We start from the raw sequence: 20,042 nt of genomic DNA on the forward strand, positions 1-20,042 counted from the left end.
GGAGCTGGAGCGGATAATGGGATAACATGGAACTGTTAGTTAAAGATGCCTAGGAAAGCAAATAGGGCAAGTTTGTTCACTCAGGGAGCCAGTGTCCCCTGAGATATGCATAAACATATGGAATTGTGCATTCCACACAGCCACACGGAAGGAAAAGACAAAGACAAGAAGGAGCTTGGGGACTGGTAGTACTAACAGCTGTTATTTACTAAGCCCAGTATAAGCACTATACACACAGTTGGTCAGTTAATCTCCACAGCCATCTTATCAGTGACAATTATTCTCATACTGCAGAGAGGAAACTGAGGCTAATATTTTTTCTTTTATTGAAAATAAACTCTACTAGGCACTCCCTGGAAACCCACAGCCCACTTTTGATAGGGAAGCAGGACGGCTAACTGCAGATCTTCGCCTCTCCCCTCTCTCCTCCAAATCAAACTCCCCAGTCCCATCTCCAGCTCTGTGGTCTCCCTGCTTCTGTCTCCAGAGGATCACATAGATGTTCCCCTGCAAACTCTCTTCCCTCTACTGATTGTTCAAAGTCAGCCCCAACACCAGCAGATACTCATTGGGAATGTATAGCATATTCTGGCCAGGGAGGAAAGTTGTTTAACCACAGATCTTCACCTCTTACTCCTCTCCTCCAATCCCATTTCCCAGTATCACCCTCATCTCTGTACCAGAGCTCCTGTTGTGGCCTCCTTCTCCCCTTTCCCCCATCTACAGTGGATCATGTAGATCTTCAACTCCAACCTTCTTCCCTACTCATGTGGTTATCCCAGCCCCCAACTCCAGCAGCTTTTTTCTGGGAAGCAAGTAGGCCAGGAAAGCAAGTGAGTGAGCTTCAGATATCTCCTCTCCTCTCCTCTCTTCTCCTCTCTTCTCCTCTCATCTCCTTTCTATTCTCTCCTCATTCTCTGTCCCCATCCCTAGAGGACTTAGTATACCCTGCCTTCTCCCTCCAATGGATCCTCTCAGCTCCCATCCCCAAGTGCCAGCTCCCAATACCTAGAAACACATTTTATGTGAAACTCCCGTACCCCACCTATTAGGAACTCAGAAGAATCTCCTACCAGGAAATACACAGACACCATACCCTCCTAATAACCCTAGAGGGCAAAAGAAACTGAGGAAGAAAACACCCACACAACAAAGACAAGACTGGTTACCAACACTTAGAATTACAATCTTCCTAAACCCAGATACCTACATACCAGTGTAAAAATACAATCAACACTAGCCAGGGTGGTATTTCTCTACTAGAGCCCAGCAACCCAGCTACAATAGGCCCTGAGTATTGAAACATAGCTAAAGCACCAGATTAAGAGCATACAACAGCCTCTATGAATGATAGAGGTCCTTAAAAAGGAAATGAATCAAATCCTTAAGGAAATCTGCGAGAACATGAACAGTGGAAGGAAATGAATAAAACAGCTTAAGACCTGCAAGTGGAAGTAGAATCAATAAAGAAAACCTACATTAAGGAATATCTGGAAAGGAAAAATCTAGGAACTTGAACAGAAATCCCGGGGGCAAGCCTCACCAACAGAATACAAATGATGGAAGAAGAACCTCGGGCATTGAAGACATGATGGCAGAAATTAATACCTTGGGCAAAGAAAGTGTTAAATCTTAAAAAAAAAACCTCTTGGCATAAAATATCTAGGAAATCTGGAATACCTAGATCTAAGAATAATTGGAATAAAGGAAGGAGAAAAAAATCCAGGTCAAAGGCACAGAAAATATTTTCAACAAAATTATAAAAGAAATTTTCCTTAATTTTTAAGGAGATGGCTATCAAGGTAAAAGAATCATACAGAACATCAAACAGACTAGGGCAGAAAAGAAATTTCCTTCAGCAAATAATTAAAACACTAACTATATACAACAAAGAAAGAATATTAAGAGCTGCAAGAGAAAAAGACCAAGTTACATTTAAAGGTGTAACTATTACTTATACCTGACTTCTCAATGGAGGCTCTAAGAGCCAGATGAACTTGGATAGATGTGCCGTAGACTCTAAGACACCACAGAGACCAGCTCACACTACTTTACTCAGCAAAGCTTTCAATCACCATAAATGGGGAAAATCTGATAAAAACAAACTTAAACACCATCTAACAATAAACCCATACATATAGAATTTACTAGAAGGAAAACACAAACCTAAAGAGATTCACCATACCTAAGAAAACAGAAAATAAATAATAGCAGTGCAGCAAATCAAGAGATCAAGAGAAAGGAAACACACACACACACACACACACACACACACACACACACACACACACACACACACACCATAGTCACTACCCTAAGTTACAGGAATCAACAAACACTGCTCATTGATAAAGCTCAAAGTCAATGATCTCTATTCCCCAATAAAATGGCACAGACTAACAGAACGGATGGGAAAAATAGGATCCATGCTTCTGAAAACTCCAAGAAACTCACCTTAACATCAAGACATCACCTCAGGGTAAAAGGATGGAAAGATATATTCCAAGAAAATGGATAAAAGGTAAGCTGGTATAGCCATTTAAATATCTGGTGAAATAGACATCAAACCAAAATCTCAATTACAAGAGATAGGTAGGGATACTGCATACTTATCAAAGAAAAAATTCAACAAGAGGACAATGCAGTTCTTAACATTTATGCACCAATCACAAGGGCACACAGTTCATAAAAGAAACATTACTATAGTTTAGATCACATACTGACCCTCACATACTGATAGTGGAAGACTTCAGTACTCTACTCTCATCAATAGACATGTCATCCAGACCAAAACTAAACAGAGACATGCTGGAGATAATTGATATATAAACCAAATAGACATTCCAGATATTTATGTCTGACACACACACACACACACACACACACACACACACACACACACACACACTTTCTTCTTAGCATCTCATGAAACTTTCTCCAAATTTATTACATATTCAGACACAAAATGAGTCTTATCTGATTACTACAGATTAAAACTGGATATTAAAAGAAAAGAAACACCATAAAGAACTCATGAAGACTGTACAACTCACCACCTAATAAAAAATGAGGCAAGGACAGAAATAAAGAAATTAAAGTTTTTCTTGAATGCAATGAAATGAATACAAGCATACCCAAACTTATGGACCACAATGGGGGATGTTCTAAGAGGAAGTACATAATACTAGTGCCTATATTAAAAAAGTGTAGAGATTTCATACTTATACCTTGTCAGCACAACTGAAAGCTCTTGAACAAAAAGAAGCTATCACAACCAAAGGAACAGACAGCAAGAAATAATCAAACTCAGGATTGAAATCAATAAAAATAGAAATAACAATAACAACAATACAAAAGACTAGTGAAATAGAGTTGGTTCTTTGAGACTATCAATAAAATTGACAAACCCTTTTCCAAAGACTGTTAACTTTACCTGTACTTTTTCAAATCAGAAACTAAAAGGAATAGATAATTTTCTCACACATACCACTTATTAAATTTAAATCAAGATCAGATAAACAAGTTGAACATACCTATAATCCCTAGTGAAGCAGAAGCAATAATTAAGATCAGAAAATTCCAGCACAGAACTGTCAAAGAAGACTTAATGCCAATGCTTTTCAAACTATTACATAAAATTGAAACAGAAGGAGCATTGCCCAATGTGTTTTATGAAACTAATGGCTCATCATCACTCTCATATATTGCAAATACTTGTTCCTTCCTTGCCTGCTTAAGGCCATCTAGACTTTTATCTGATTGGTTTTAATAAAGATATAATGGCCAATAGCTGGGCCAGAAGTGGAAGGTGGAACTTCTGGGCAGAGAGAGGGACTCTGGGAGAAGAATTGAGAGGCAGAAGATTTGTCAGTGGATACAAGAGGTGGATGGATGGACCAAAGCAGAACAGAAAGGGAGACTTGGCCAGAATTAGTCAGAATTAGTCAGGAGATTGCCAAGCTAAGGCCTAAGCTTTAGGACATTAGTAAGCCTCTGTGTCATTATGCATATAGCTGATGGGTCTGTGAAGTCCTGCTATAAAGTTGTATTGCAGAACTATAGCAATAAAAACATCATGATATTGGGAGAAAACAGACATGTTGATCAATGAAATCAAATTGAAAACTCAGACATAAATCCACACACTTATGGACAGCTAATAAAATAAATAAAGAAGCTAGAAATACACATTAAAGACAAAGAGACAACATTTTCAACAAATGGCGTATGTCAAACTGGACAGCTGCATGTAGAAGAATGCAAATAGATTAGTACTGATCATGATTTTCCAAACTGAACTACAAGCTGATCAAATAACTCAACCCAAAATCTGAGAGTTGAGAAAGTGTGGGATAGCCTGGAACTTATTTGCACAGGAAAAGACTATCTGTACCAAACACCATTAGCACAAGCACAAATATCAACAATAAATGGGACTCATGAAGCTGAAAAGCTTCTGTATGGCAAGGAACACCTCAGACAAAAAGGCAGTCAACCAAATTGGAAAAGATTTTCACAACTACATATCCAATAGAGGACTAATATCCCACATATATAAAGAACCCAAAAAGTGGGTATAAATTAAACAAATAAGGTAATTAAGAAATGGGATACAAATGTAAACAGAGGAAACTCGATCACTTCTCTGCCTTTTGGCTAAGATCAAGTGAAGAGGAAACTCGAAGGGCTGAGAATCACTTAAGAAATGTTAGTCATCAGGGAAATGCAAATCAAAACTACTTGGAGATTCATCTGTCAGAATGGCTCAGATAAATAAATCAAGTGGCAGCTCATGCTGGTGAGGATGTGGAATAAGAACACTCATCCCTTATTGTATGTGTATGCAAAGTATGGAACAGCTATACCACTCTTGGGCATATACCCAAAAGACTCTTCATTCTACCAGAGACACTCGTTTAACAATGTTCATTGCTGCTTTATTTAGAAGAGTTAGAAATTGGAAACAACTTCAACAGAAGAATGGATAAAAAAGTGCGGTGCATTTACATAATGGAGTATTACTCAAGCATTAAAAAATAAAAGCACGAATTTTGCAAATAAGTGGATGAAACTAGAAAGTAATCATACTGAATGAGGTAACCCAGACTAAGAGAGACAAAATAGTGTATATTCACTTGTATGTGGATATTAGCTTTTAAATCAACGATAACTTACCTATAATCCCTAGAACCACTGTGGTTAGGTATAGAATAAAGGACTTGGGGAGACAGATTGCTCTCTCTGTAAGAAAGAGAAATAGAATAGATAGTTATGGATGGATGAGGGATATTGGAGATTGGAATAGGAGGATCAAGTGGAGGGGGGCAGGAAGGGGACGAGGGAAGGAATATGGAGAGGATTAGAAAATTAGGGAACAATTTAGGGGTAGTATGGAAACCTAATATAATAGAAACTTTCTAAAATATATACATATATGAAGAAGTTCTAAATGAAATTGCCAAATAATGGGGCAAACAGTTCCAAATGGCCATCTCTTGTCACCAAATGAAGCTTTCATATTGGGATTGGGTTATATATAATTGAGTTGTTGGTCAAAGAGGTCCCATGAAAATCCCAAAGGCCCCAGTCTGTTGTTGAGACTATAAGTTGCTCTCTGTAAACTGACAGTAAGACCCCATTGTTGAAGAAAACATCCACACAACTAATTGAACATGGGGAAGTCAAGCTGGTGGCTACATAGAGCCTTCACCCCGTTGCTAGTGCTCAGTGCTAGAAAGTACTCTGCAAGAAACCAAAGAAACATAAACACTAATCCAGCTACAAATCCTTGACCTACAGTGGTGTCATATCTGTGAGATATACTAGTGTAATGTTCACACAAAGCTTGTGGGAGTAACCAATCATTACCTGATTTAATTTAAGGACTACCTCATGAGATGGAACCCATTTTCAGCTCTGCTTGGGTGGCCAAGAACTTGAGTCTAGATAGCCCAGGGACTTAGGGGAAAATCAAATACTACTGTTCTACAAAAGGAACTCTTAATGACATTCTCCTATATTCATAAGTTAGTGTCATCTTTGTCCATCATCAAAGCAGCTTTCTCCTGAAGCAGGTGGAAACAAATACAGAGATGTATAGCTAGACACATGCAGACGATGAGAGACCTTGGAACACTCAGCCCTAAACAGAATGTTCCCATCAAATCCCTCTCTTCAAGACTCAGAAAACCCATGGGAGAGGAAGTAGAAAGAACCAGAGATCAAGGACATTAAGGAAACCAGGCCTTCTAGGCACAACACCACCAGTGAAACACACAGAGACTGGGGCAGCATATTCAGGGCCTTCAAGGGTCTGCACCAGATAGGTCCTACAACTGAAAGAAGCAGGCACATGCTACCATTCATAGTTCAGAAACTATCTCCTGTTGATAAGCACTTATGAATGAAAAATTAGTTTTCAACAAGGAAGTCTTCTTAGCCAGTAGAAATGAAGGGTCTAGATAGGCTCTGTGTTCAGTGAGTTGTGTATGTGTTATTTTTAACAATGGTGCCTTGCTTTCCGCTGGGGCCTATAATTTTGCTCCAAGTGATAGACCAACAAATGATGACGCTTAGGGTGCTGCTCATGCAGTGCTGACTTCAGAGCCTCTGGCCTTAAGTATTCAAACTTGCTTTCCTGTTCTTGCCTTGCCTCCTATCTACATCTAATGCAAAAATAAGCAACTAAACATGTCAGTGTTTTTCAACCTAAGGTGAGAATACACACCCATAGTGAGCCCCAGGGGAGGATTATGGGGAGGGCGGGAGGGAATGGGAGGGTAGTTTGAAAGGTATAGTCACTTTCATAATATTGATGACAGAATGAAGCTGGACAAAAATCTTAGCCCGTGGGATGTGCTGAAGCAGTAACACTGAGAACATATTTTCAGAATGTTGATAAACACAGCCACTCCCTGACCTTCGTGGGCTGTTAACTAACTGTGAAGCCCTGGGAGAAGCTCGCAGCTCAGTTCAGCCCTGTCTTAAGGGTGGACTAGATCATTTTCAAGGGAGTGTTTTCCAAAAACACTTTCTGAAAGTCCTGCTGGAGACAGTTGCAGTGTTTGGTAAGAAAGGGGAAAGTACAGGGAGGTGATTATCTCACAAGGGATTCTAGATTCCATGCAAAGAGCTTCGGTGTAGAGCTGGGTCCTAATCCCCATCTAGTTACTAACATTCCAGCTGAGAAGCGATGGTATTGAGAGTAGTTGTAGACATTCTTGTTTCGGTTCTGGTGTACAGTTCTGGGGAGGGAAGCTTGTACCTAGGGAATGCTAGGTAAGCATCCTACCCCTATGCTATCCTCCCTTCATCTTGCTCCTTTTTCCTTCCTCCTTCCCTCCTCCTTTCCTCATCTTCCTGGAAATCAGTATTCCAGTGCCATCTAACTAGAATCTTCAGGGTCTTCCACATTTCCACAGCTGTCTACAGCTGCACAGCAAGGACTTCACTTACTCTGTACTCTGGTTGGTGATGCATTCTCATTTAGATTAAAACAGTTTTAGGAGACAGCATACCTTGACCAAAACCATAGAGTTGGTTAAAGAAGGGTCAGATTCTACCTCCTGTCCTTTATCTTTAAATCCTACCTGCTGTCCTATCTATAAATAGTTCATGAATTTGACTTTGCCACAGAATCATAGTTTTAAAGACAGAACTCAAAAATTTGGATGTCTGGGTGTCTGGGTCTTAAGGGCTATGTCTCATAAGTGCTTTCCAGGTGATTCTTGTATGCAGTCAAACTGGGGGACTATTACCAAGTGATCCTTGTCTTGGTGCACCTAATTGTGGCAGAAGGGATTGGCTCCTGGGAACCAGGTAGAGTTGGGTAACCCTGAGTAAGTCATATAATCCTGCCAAGAACAAGTGTTGGCTTGGAGAAGGGATCTGAGAAAGGGGTGTCTGGCAGGAGTGAAACAAATGACTCAAAGTCAAATTGTGGGTCCAAGCTGATGATGATGGGTCAAGCTATGTTCTGCTTGAGACAGTTTTCCAGATTGCCTTTTCCCTGTTCTGCTCTTCTGGAGAACACCAGACAGCAGCGCTCTCTCTCTCTCTCTCTCTCTCTCTCTCTCTCTCTCTCTCTCTCTCTCTCTCTCTCTCCTTTTCTCTCTCTTTTCTGCTCAAGACAGCAATCTAAGCAGTTCTTTTTTTAGTCTAAAAAATTCTCTGGATAGCTTATCTCTTGCAGATCATAAGTCAATTCTTTTATTTTACTTATCAATCCAGTCATTTACTCCAGGTTTCCTTTTTGTTATCCTATGAATACATATCCTGTGACCCAGCCCATTAATTCTTAGGAGACAGCAAGCACATATTTTATTTTAATATTGCAGGAGAATTCAGAGATGTCTCTGTTTCTGTTAAGTTCAGAGTATAAACTAGCTGGGTGGGAACCTGTCTGGAAATTACTATTTCTACCACACCTGGGCTTAACTTGTTCTGTCCTAGGTTGACCCTGAATTCACAAATCTTTCTTTGTAAGCGTAAACAAAAAAACTTAGCTTGGTAGGATCTCATTTGATCCCTGCTCCCTAAATCTCTTCATCCACTTCCTTAGTATCTTTCTGAGAAGTTGTCTCACTGCCTAGCTGGTGTTGTTCCTTTAGATTGGTGAAGCCCCTCATATAATTCATAGTGCATCCTTATTTTTGAGAAATTATATATTTTTGAACCCATGTTTTTAGAGTTCTTTCCCACAGCCTTAAGGGCTGTCCTAAAGGTCCCAGCATTTACCATTTTGCTGAGACATTAGCTACACCTTCACCTCCTGGACTTGTGCTGTCTCTGATTATCACAGAGTCATTAACATTAACAGGGAGGGCATTCCTTGAAGGAAGAATGTAAAATATGTGTATTATCATACAAACAAGCTTACACCCACAGCAGTCATAAACACTGGATGTCTGTCTACACACACACACACACACACACACACACACACACACTGATCACTGCTACTACAGTCAGATGAATGAACATATTGCCTCCCTTTGTGCTGCTCGGCTATTATGAAGGAGGAGGAAGAGGATCAAGAGGAGGAGGTGTGTGGCATAAATAGTAACATTTCTAAGATTTTCCTGATGCAAATTTACAGCATATAGAGCTGATCCACTTATTAGCCCAGACTCCCAGTTTCCAGAAGAGGACAGTGCCCTCCTTTGCTGGAGTTCTCTTCTTATTAGTACTACCCTGGGCCTCCATGCTTTCGTTATCGAGATGAAGAACCAAATAGTTTTGAGGAAATGGCTCATGGAGAGGGATTAGACATACAGACTGGAAATAAACGGGTGCTTGCGAATGAGAAGCCACTGTAGCATGTATCAACTTCTATCAAGGCCATTCTTAATTCGCAAAGTTATTCTTCATAGTTCGTGACTCGTATTGCTGGTCTTGTATATACTAAAGCTGATTTTGAAAACTTTGAAACCAAAAAGTTGGACAAAAGGCCAAATATCTTCGACACATGGGGCAGGAAAGAGAAAGGGGAAATGAGGCCAAAAGTGTGTTTTTCAGGGGACTAGGAGAACTGGTTTGTATAACTTCACATTTAAGCTACTGATTCCCAAGTGTGTTTTAAGGTAAGACATTTTCTACTAAGATGAAAATACAAACCACTGAAGCAAACCCAGCTAAATGATTGCTTTGTGACGAGGATGGAATTTGTGTATTTTAGCTCAGCAGAGAGGAAATTTTCCGCTTTTCTTTTGTTGATTACTTTCGCTTGTCCTCCCAAGAGTGTACACAATGTAATCTCTATTTCTCCATTACCTCAGTGGCCTCAGCTCATCTCTGTTCATCCACCAATCACCTCTGCCTCCCCTGTCCTCAGGTTGGCTTGACTGAAGCACACAGGAGCTTACACCCTTAATGAATCCACATTAGCTTTCAGTTTTTGACGTGGGATTAATTTGATTTAAAGCTTCCCTCTCCTTCATTCCAGGTTTCATTCCTTTTCTGTTCCTGCTGTTTTTACCCAGGAAAGGACTGGTGCAGTGCCTTGGATGGTACAGGACCCTCCATTAGAACTGGTCTCCATGGCTCCAGGGCTGTCTACTTCAGGCTTCTTATAACTGAGGCTGTAATGATCTTTCTAAAGAAGAATTTGGAGTTTGTGTTTCCATGACTAAAAGTCTCTCTTGGCATTTACTGTTTATTGAAGTCCTATCTGCCATGCATGCTTCCATGATTATTTATAAAACTATCACTTTGTGCTCACTTTCAGCCTGTGATCCAATCTCTCCCTGGTCAAATCATGCTACTTTTTAGTGTTCCAAGGAAATCTGAGATTTCCTACCTCACCATGGCATCACCCCTTACCTGAGAAATAAATCAGTAATATTCGGTAGTAATCTCTATGTACTGATCACATTTATCTTAAATCTGTGGTTCTCAACCTGTGGGTTGTGAACCTTTTCGGGTTGGCATTGAGCAATCCTTTCATAAGGGTTGCCTAAGGACTTTGGAAAACACAAATATTTACATTATGATTCATAACAGTAGCAAAATTATAGTTTTGGAGTAGCAACAAAAGTAATTTTATGGCTGCGGGGTGGGGTCACCATATCATGAGGAACGGTGTTAAAGGGCTGCAGCGTCAGAAAGGTTGAGAGGCACTGCTTTAAACAATTTACATTTCCTTCCAAATCAAGCAAATCAGAATTGTGTGAATCTAAGTTAAAGAGACGCCCTTATAATTCACAGCAGAGCACTATCTCTCCATATTTATCCGTCTTTTTTTTTTTTTCAGCTGCTGAGATAGAATTTTCTTTTAGTGACCAAGGTACATGAGGCCAGCTGGCAGGAAGAGCCCAGTGGGGAAACTTGCCAGACTGAGCTGTCCTGCAGCAGAAACAATCGAAACCTAATTTGCTGACCTGTCTTGTTGACTTTGGTTCATTTGCAAATGCAGGATTGTAGAAACAACACTGACATGGATATTAGAAGATCTGGAACGTAGTCCCATTTCTGACATGATGTAATTGTCACAAGATTGTGCACATTTGCTAGCCCTTGGATTTTTATTTACAAGACAGTCACGCAGAGGACACGGAGGAGGGACCCTAACTTCCATCCCTTGCAGTACAGTCTTTTCCATGCCTATAGCTTTATGATTCTTTACTATTGCTGGCATTTATACATATTTCCTAATTCCACTCTAAAAAAAAATCAAGAACCCTTAATGGCGGTATTTTTAATTTTTGTTTTATTTTTGTGTGTATCTGTATGAGTTATGCCATGTGCATATGCCGGTATCTGTGGAGGCCAGAAGAGGGTATTGGAACCACTGGAGGTAAGTTACAGGTGGTTGTAAATCTCCTAACATGGTGCTCAGGTCCTCTGCAAAGAAGGACATACTTTTAACCACCGAGTCAGCCATCTTTCCAGCCTGGGTAGGGCTATTTATAAATAATCACAAATAATTTTGCAAACAGTTATAAAATAACACAAATAATGTTCTACCCACATAGCTTTTAAAGGTATGCGGCTATTCTCTAAGACCCTTGCAATCTTGAGAAGAATAAAACCCCACATTCACATTTACACTTGGAATTTATCTCATATACAAAGAAATGTCTGCTATATGAATCTCTCCCTTTTCCTCTAGGAAAAACCCTGCATGCTCCCTCCTCCACCACTGTCCTAACCCACACAAGACTGACTGCATCTGCTTTCCTCCCTCATGCATAAAACCTTATCTCACAGCTCATGTCTCATAACAATTTAAACGGCGTTTTCGTTGTAAATCAATATGTAGATTTAAGTTTTAAATAAATGTAAATTTAAAACAAATCACACATTTCATTTTTCTTAAATCGTATTTGAAGATGCTATGCCACGGATTCAGACTCAATGTCCTCCCACTTGAGGCAAACAGTCTTAAAATGTCTGTACTGTGACACTTAAAAGAATATAGTGAAGAATAGCACTTGGAGAACCTGATCACTCTAAAATGTAAATTGCTCATCACATGCTAAATTGTGAGCCTGAAAGTGAGGAAGACAGGTTCATGGCAAATGGACTAACATAGCACTTTGTTGCCTTGCTGAGTCTTCAAGGACGCTCTGACGAACTAATACCAGAAACCAATCCCTATTCTGAAACTCAGCCTAGTTGTTAAATGTCAGGCCTGGCCTTTTGCTTCAACTTGTATGAGTTTTCAACATAGTTTCAGGCAGCAAGGAGCTGCATTCACCTCCCTGAGTCTGAAATTCTATATGCAGGAAAATAAATGTCTGAAAACACACACACACACACACACACACACACACACACACACACACACACACACACACACACATCTCTTCTTCCCTATGCCCTTCCTCCATCCACCCCTTTCCAAGTATCAGGAACATTCAAGCTATAGGTAATTTCAAACTTCATCATTAAAGTACAATAGTCAAGAATTTTTATCCTCTGTCATTCAAGTATCATTCAAGGAAGGAAGAAAACAAACTAACAAACAAAGCCCACCTGTGGTCTGCATTTCCATAACACCAATGCAAACCATTTTCTGAAATTACAGTCTTGAAATCTGCTACTCTTTATAAACTCCAGGAGGTAACTGAGGAACTCTCAGAAACTTATTTCCTTGCAGGCAAACTGAGTAGCTTTCAGAATCTTATCTCTGTGCAGGCATGACACCTCTGGACACGTTACATGGGAAGAGATCAGCACTTACTTGGCATAGGCCGCTGATGCACATGTCCAGTGATTCTGTATAGCATCGAGTACCATCTAAGACCTTCGGTGCTAGTTCAACAACCAGGCTGGTTCCTTTTGCTTGGCACTTGAGTGAACATGGATTGTCAGGGTCATTAGATACAGGAAGCCATTCATAAAACTGGCCATGGTACTTGACGTCATTATGAGCAGAACACTGTTGAGCTCGGAAGTCACCTGCTTCTGGTGGGCAGTCCTGGAGGAGAGGAGAAAAGGGCACAAGTAGATATTATGAGAAAAAAAACAATTAGAAAGTTGGAAGAGCTGTGTGGTCTGTGACACTTGTAGAAAACAAAGTGAATATCCTAATCATCACAGATGGACTTCACTGTGTCTCTTTAAAGGTTACATGATTATTTAGGCCCTTAAAATATAAAGATCTGAGAAATAACTTTGATAGATTTTTCTCATTAAAGTCAAATTAAAATGTAACTAGATTGAAATAAATCTTTGGGTTGACATGAGGGCAAAATAGACATCTTGAAATACTTTCTAAATGATGTCTGCTCATCCACAAACTCGTTAACATTGTGACATTTCAATTCCTTCTAATTTTAGATAGCCGATAGTGTTTTTGCCTCCTTCCATCATGAAAAAGAGAGATATGATAATGGTTCATTTGGTTTTTGTCATATTGGGGATTAAAGTGATGACTTCATGTACTCTAGGCAAGAGAGAAGAGTTTTGTTGTTGAGCTGTATCCCTAGATCCTTACATTTTTAAAAAAGAATAATATTTTATGAATATGGGTAATTTTTCTTACATGCATGATTGTGCACCCCATGTATGCCCGATGCCTGCAGAGGCCAGAAGAGGGCGTTAGATCTCTTGGAATTGGAATTTCACATGGTTGAGAGCTGACATGTAGGTGCTAGAAATTGAACCCAGGTCCTCTGGAAGAGTAGACAGAGCTTTTAACCACGTAGCTATGTCTCAAACCTCACCTAGACTTTTAAAGTTTATTTATTTGTTTATTGATTGATTGGCAGGGCAGGCCTTGCTTTTTACTTTGTAGCCCAAGCTGATCTGAAGCTAGTGACCTATCTGCCTCAGCCTCTTGAGTATTGAGATTATGGACATGAGCCTTCACACCTACCTAGACCTATGACAAGTCTTTATTTCAGTAGCTAGTAGAAAAAGAGTTATGATAATTTTATTTAAAAAATATGTGGGGCCATTTGTGAGCTGTTTCCTAGAACTTAGGAATTATAGCTTCTAAAATTAATATGAGGAACAAAGAAGATAGACCATCATTTCTATGTGAATTGCTTTAGGATCAGCAGTGAAGCAGAAAGAAAGGACATGGATGTTCTCCACAGATGGATGAGTGACAGTGAAGCTTCTTACACCTGGCTTCCTGGACTCTGTCCAGAGGCAATAAGGCCACTCAGCTCACAAGGTCATATGAGAAGGTCATGAACATAGGTCAGCCATCGACCAACACAAGGAAGATATCCAGCAGCAATCACTTTGAGTATTTAATGAAGTGATTGACAAAAAATCCCCAGAGAATTAGGACATTCTATTAATTTAAATTTTAAATAATGCTCACTGAGACAGATGAAAAATAAAATTCTCTAAATGTATATTTCATAAGGGAAACTTAAAATATAAAACTGTAATTAACAATGGTTATTGTCTAATGGATGATAAAAGTAGGAGAGAGCAAATACAATCAAACTTTAAAAACAGGAGATATAGGGAAAACCGGTGGGTGAAGGCTTTAATCAGGAGGGAGGGAAGGGAGATCAATACAGGAGAGAAATAAAGAACAAATAACTCTGTTTGAAAAGGCCTCAATGAACCATATTATTTTATATTTACTGGAAATTACATAAATATGAATGTGTACATGTACATATTTATGAATGTATACATAGACATATATTTATATATGTATTTGAAAGGATATTATAACCCTTGAGATGACAATGATCATCCCATGAGCCATGACTATCCAATAAAAACCCCAGTACCAGGCATGAGAAACCTCCTTTTGAGTTGTTGGTTAGGGTAGGTCAAGATACTCACAAAACAATGTAGGCTATTACTATTGCTATTGACCTGGGTTGCCTCCCAAAGGTAGAAGATAAGTCCCTATTGCTGAAGACATCACACACCTCTGACACAGAAGTCAGAAGATTTAAGTCGATTCTAACCTTGAATGCCTCCCTTCTGAAGTTTAGCTTTCATAGTACCAGAAGTGTTAAACAAATTGATAAAGGAGGGAAGGAATCAATAGCACCACTCAACTGTGATTTCTATCAATGACCAGCATGCCAAGATCTTTCTAAAGGTACAATAGTGGTACTTATGTCTTGGTGGTAACCAACAGCTGTCTAATCTAAGTAGACTTAAGTCCTCTTAATCATGGACTTGTAGATCTCAGAAGAGAACTTACACCCTTGACTTTATCAGATCAGTATAATTCCTAGCTGCATTCTAAGCCTACTCATACACACACAGGCAAGTTTAGCCCTTTCACTCCTCAAACAGGAAACTTATCTTTGTAGCAGATGGAGACCATCACAGAAAAATTAGTCAAAATCTAGAGATCAACTATAGTGGGGTCCCATCACTCCTGTAGAGACAGTTACAACACAAATCCTGCATCTAAGGCTCAGGGAACACCACCATCAGATAGGTTGTTAGAGCTAGAGAACCAGGAAGTCTGCTGCAAGATTGGATCTCTCAGAAATTACAGGGAAGTTATATCTAAGATATCTCAACTATATGGCTTCCTAAATGAGATCTGAATAAGGACAACACCATTTGGTGTTGCTAAGGTGGAAGGGGAAATCTCAAAAGACCCCACCCATAAACAAAGAATTGCTAAGGACTGCTGAAAGAGGGAGGATTCGTCTTTCCCAGAGATGTACCCCTTAAATGGTTATCTAATACCAAGTGGTCAGCCCAGAAATCATATACACACAATCAACACTAAGGTGACTCAGCAAACATTATTTAGATATTTACATACAAACAATGATGATGAGATGAAGAGGTCATGAATTTGAGGGGAGTTATGGGCAACATGGGAGGGACTGAAGAGACAGGATATGGGAGAGACTGGAGGGAAGAAAGAGAAGGGAGGAAATGATATATTTGAATTAAAACTCTAAATACTAAACCACAAAGGGGAATCATATTTTTACTTTAGACTGGTTTTTTTGATAGTGTATTAATTTGATTTTCTTTTGCTGTACTAAGAGAGGTAGACCCAAACAACTTGAAGAGTAATGGTTTATTTAGCTTGCAATTCTAGGTCCTAATCCATCATTGAGGGAAGTCAGGACTAGAACTGAAACAGGACCCGTGGGAGAATGATGCTTACTGGCTTGCTCTGTGGCCTGGGCTTAGATGGTCTTCTTATATAACACAGATCCACATGCCTAGAGATGGTGTTGCCCACAGTTGGCTGAGCCTCTCTATATTAATCATCAATCAAGACAGTCTGTTACAGTCTTGGCCACAGACCAAGTTGAGTTGGGCAATTCTTTAATGGAGGTTTTCTCTTGTCAGGTGACTCTAAATTGTGTCACGTTGACAATAAAAACTAACTAGCACAGACAGGTCAATTTTCTTCATTGATTTTAGAGTAAGATTCTCTATAAAAATCCTGGACTATGCATCCATGGAGAGGCTTTCCCTACACTCTTTTATCTTAAATGATCCATACATTGTCAGCAATTCTGTCTCACTATGCTATCAGTCGGAAAGTTTTTTTTTCAGTTCTTTCCCTGATAATCTTATTATATTCATAGAAGCATTAGAGAACACTATTGCTTTTTCTTTTTTAAATATAAAATGCCTTCTGGACTCTTCTATTACTTTAATGGTTCTACTAAGCAGCACATAAGGTTTTGATACATGTGGGAGTGTAAATTTTTACTAGGCAGGTTAAGATATATATAATTAAACATTTATTTGGTATGAACATGAGATGGCTCAAGCTATAATGTAAACTCTTAAAATATATTTTCTTTATTAGTTTTATGTTTATTGAGAATGAAATACAGTAGAAAGAGAAAATATAATTTATATAAAATACAATGTATGCATAAGTATCCAAATTCACACCATTTGCAGTCATGGGCCACCATGACTGGTGCTGGTTATCTTCAGAAGTTCTGGGGTACAGTATAATCTTTGGAATGATCATAAATAAATGAATGCATGGTGTATGTGCATATTCTATACAAAACTTATTTTTTATTGTAAGAAATCCAAATTGCACACTCTGCAAAAATTCAGGTACTACACACCATCGTTTCTAACGCCAGCTCATTTCAGATCCTATGCTCCAAAAGTGCAGATCAGCTGCTTTAACACAGGCTTTATGCAGACCCATGTTCTAAAGGTAACATTACCTTTGCCTAGTTTAGAAGTTCTGCCAACATTTTCTTAGACCCCACTTGCTAACTTTTACCCTGAAAGAACCTTTACACTAACTTCCATCCAAGTGCCTCACGTTTGCTTCTCTAAATCTCCCTGTTACACATCTTAGAGTCTCTCTCAGGCTGCTACTTTCCCATGTCAACAGGTTGGATCAACAACCTCTACAGGGTCCACAAGTTCCTTTGGGGCCATTGATAAGAAAAGCTACCTAAATTGATCATCTAATTAATAACATTTAAATCAAATATTTTACAAGACACGTGTCATCTCAGATACACTTGCTTACTCTGCAGAATAGAAATACTGAAGAAGCCTCTTTGACACAGAACATTAAGGGAATTGCTTCAAATAGTCCCAAACACCTGTCCTAACTGCCTTTGCTTCTATTCTATGAACATAAGTGAATAAGCTTAGAAGGGATTTTTAATGTCAGAATTAATCATCTTTGCCAGGTAAAAAGATTTACAAATAATTAAGAGATGTTCTAGTATTATCCAGAGGTAATTTTCTGCATTTTTTCCAACTCCAAAAAATAGTGTTAATTACATTTTAAGTGGCACATCATCTCAGTAAAGACATGAAACTCCTGCAGATTCTTCAGTTCCATCTGCTTAACGAGCTATGTTCATGTGTTTCTTAAAATGTTTGAGTCTCAAAGTGGTAGAAAGAAATATTAGTGAAAAACATTTAAATGAAGTTTAAATCAAAGTTTAAATGTTTTCTGTGATAAAACTAGTGACCATATTCAGACATACTATAGAGAATCAAGATGCAAACAGATCTTCCCCTGCACGCTATGGCTCCATGAATACCCCTGATACATTTATGATTCTTTCTACAGCTGTAAATGCACCCCTGAGAGTAATAATGCATATGAATACTTCAACACACTTCTATCACAAATCAAAGTTTTGTAGCGCTGCGAGGATAATATTTTGTGAAATCATGGATCATTTGACCTGGAGTTCAGAGTGGGAAACTGAACTTGAGTCTTTTGAATATTGAATTTATCTGTGCTTGCACTATAAAACAGGTCCAACAAGCTCCTTAGACCTAGTAGCTCTTACAAAATAACATGCTGATGATTTCAGTGTAGATGATTCAGAAACATATGAATCAAATTTCTGTTGAAGTACACATACTTAAAAATAGAGGGCAGAGGACTTGGCAAAAGACTCTTTGATCAAAAAAACAAAAACAAAAACAAACAAACAAACAAAAAAACTCCCACCAAACCAGACCAAAACAAAGCAAAAACCTTCCTAAGTGACATTTAAGTCATTCATTGAACCCATAGAGGAAGCTCAGAAAAAGTCCCTGTAGCCTCCTGTCTCACAATATCCTAATAAACATCATGGTCATCATCAACATTCATAACATAGTAATAATAACTGTTATACTGTAGAGAGTGATCGTCCTCAGAGATTTAGTTTTGAATTATACTTGAGTGCTTTAACAAGTATATTTCCCAAGCCTCTTCCAAGTTAGATTTCGAAACAAATGTCCTAATTGTTCTTTACCACTTGTGACCCTTTACTTGGATGTCACCTTTGAAATACCAGCTTTTGGGGGATACTCTTTAGCACACAAGCCACAGTTCTGAGACAGAAGGTCATTTCCCTTTGGATATAAGGAATGCAGAAGATACAGAACCTATATAGCTCTCATAAAACATTAATGGTAGAAAGAATAGTCTTTCAATGAGATATTTAAAATAGAAGCAAAAACAAATGATGGTTTACATATTTCTGCATAGAAGACAAAAACCACAAAGATAGTGACTGTACCAAATGCATCTTACTCTTTACCAACAAACAAACAAACAACCGGAAGGAGGAAGTGGATAACAAATCCTGACCTTCCAGTTCCACTTTGGCTCCGGAAGTACCATCAAGTAGCAATGAAACAAGGGAAAGAACTAGAGAAAGAAGAAAATTTCATTGCAACCTGAAATCTTAACACACCTGTACACTGGAGGCCCTGCATCAGGTTCCAACTTCTTGCATCTATGAAAATATTTTTAAATTTTGCAATAGATCATCCTGCAAATTACTGTAGTTAGCCATTTATTATAATACCTTTCTCTCTCCAGTGTTTAAGCACTTAATCCTAACCATGTCAGAGCTGTGTTCTTTAAGAACACAAAAATACAATCTGACCTTTTATTTGCTCCCAATAATAATTCATACAGTCTGTGGGGTTCTGCTATATATGGAGCCAATTCAAAACATTCTCTAGTTAATCAACTAGTCTGTGGGAAAGACACGATGGATCCCAGATGTCTTCTGATATTGATTCATGGATCAGGTTACACCGTAGGACAGAAGAGGGTCAAGCCTTTCAGAGCTAACTCACTGATTGTATCTCAGCAGCTAAGATGACACATGTGAATGGCCTTAAAACGGATTTTTAAAAAAATACACAGAGATGTGATCAGAAGAAATATTACTTTTTAATTTTCAATTTATTTATTTAACCACCAAATTTTCGACAGGGTATCACGTAGTCCTAGCTGGCCTCAAATTTATTATTTGTAACTGATGATGACCTTGAACTCTAGATCCTCCTGCTGCCAACTCCCATGTGCTGGGATTACAGGTGTGCATCACCATGCCTGGCTTTTACTTTCACTCTTTTTAAAGAAGGCATTTGCTTCCTGATGGCCATTCATCTGCTTTAACTCTGCTCCTAAGTATTTACTGGTCGGCTTATTCATTTAACTTACTATATAATGCAATGGTATAAATGTTCTGTCACCGTGTTTTTTTAAAGGGATTTTTATTTCAGTGTATAGATGCTTTGCCCACATGTATGCCCAACACATGCATGTCTTGTGCCTGTGGAATCCAGAAGAGGGTATTAGGTCCCCTGGAGGTGCAGTTATGCACAGCTGAGAGCCACTATGTGGGTTCTGGGAATCA

General features: G+C 38.9%; 1 protein-coding gene across 1 annotated transcript in view; it reads right to left on the minus strand.

Moving 5' to 3' along the window:
- LOC116893691 (ADAMTS-like protein 1) overlaps positions 1–20,042 on the minus strand; it is a 179,309-nt gene that overhangs the window by 99,659 nt on the left and 59,608 nt on the right. The window contains exon 4 of the mRNA XM_032895441.1: positions 12,683–12,919. Within this exon, the coding sequence (XP_032751332.1) occupies positions 12,683–12,919 (237 nt within the window). The remainder of the gene's footprint in view (positions 1–12,682; positions 12,920–20,042) is intronic.

The sequence above is a fragment of the Rattus rattus genome, chromosome 1 (assembly GCF_011064425.1).
Source record: "Rattus rattus isolate New Zealand chromosome 1, Rrattus_CSIRO_v1, whole genome shotgun sequence".
Taxonomy (NCBI): domain Eukaryota; kingdom Metazoa; phylum Chordata; class Mammalia; order Rodentia; family Muridae; genus Rattus; species Rattus rattus.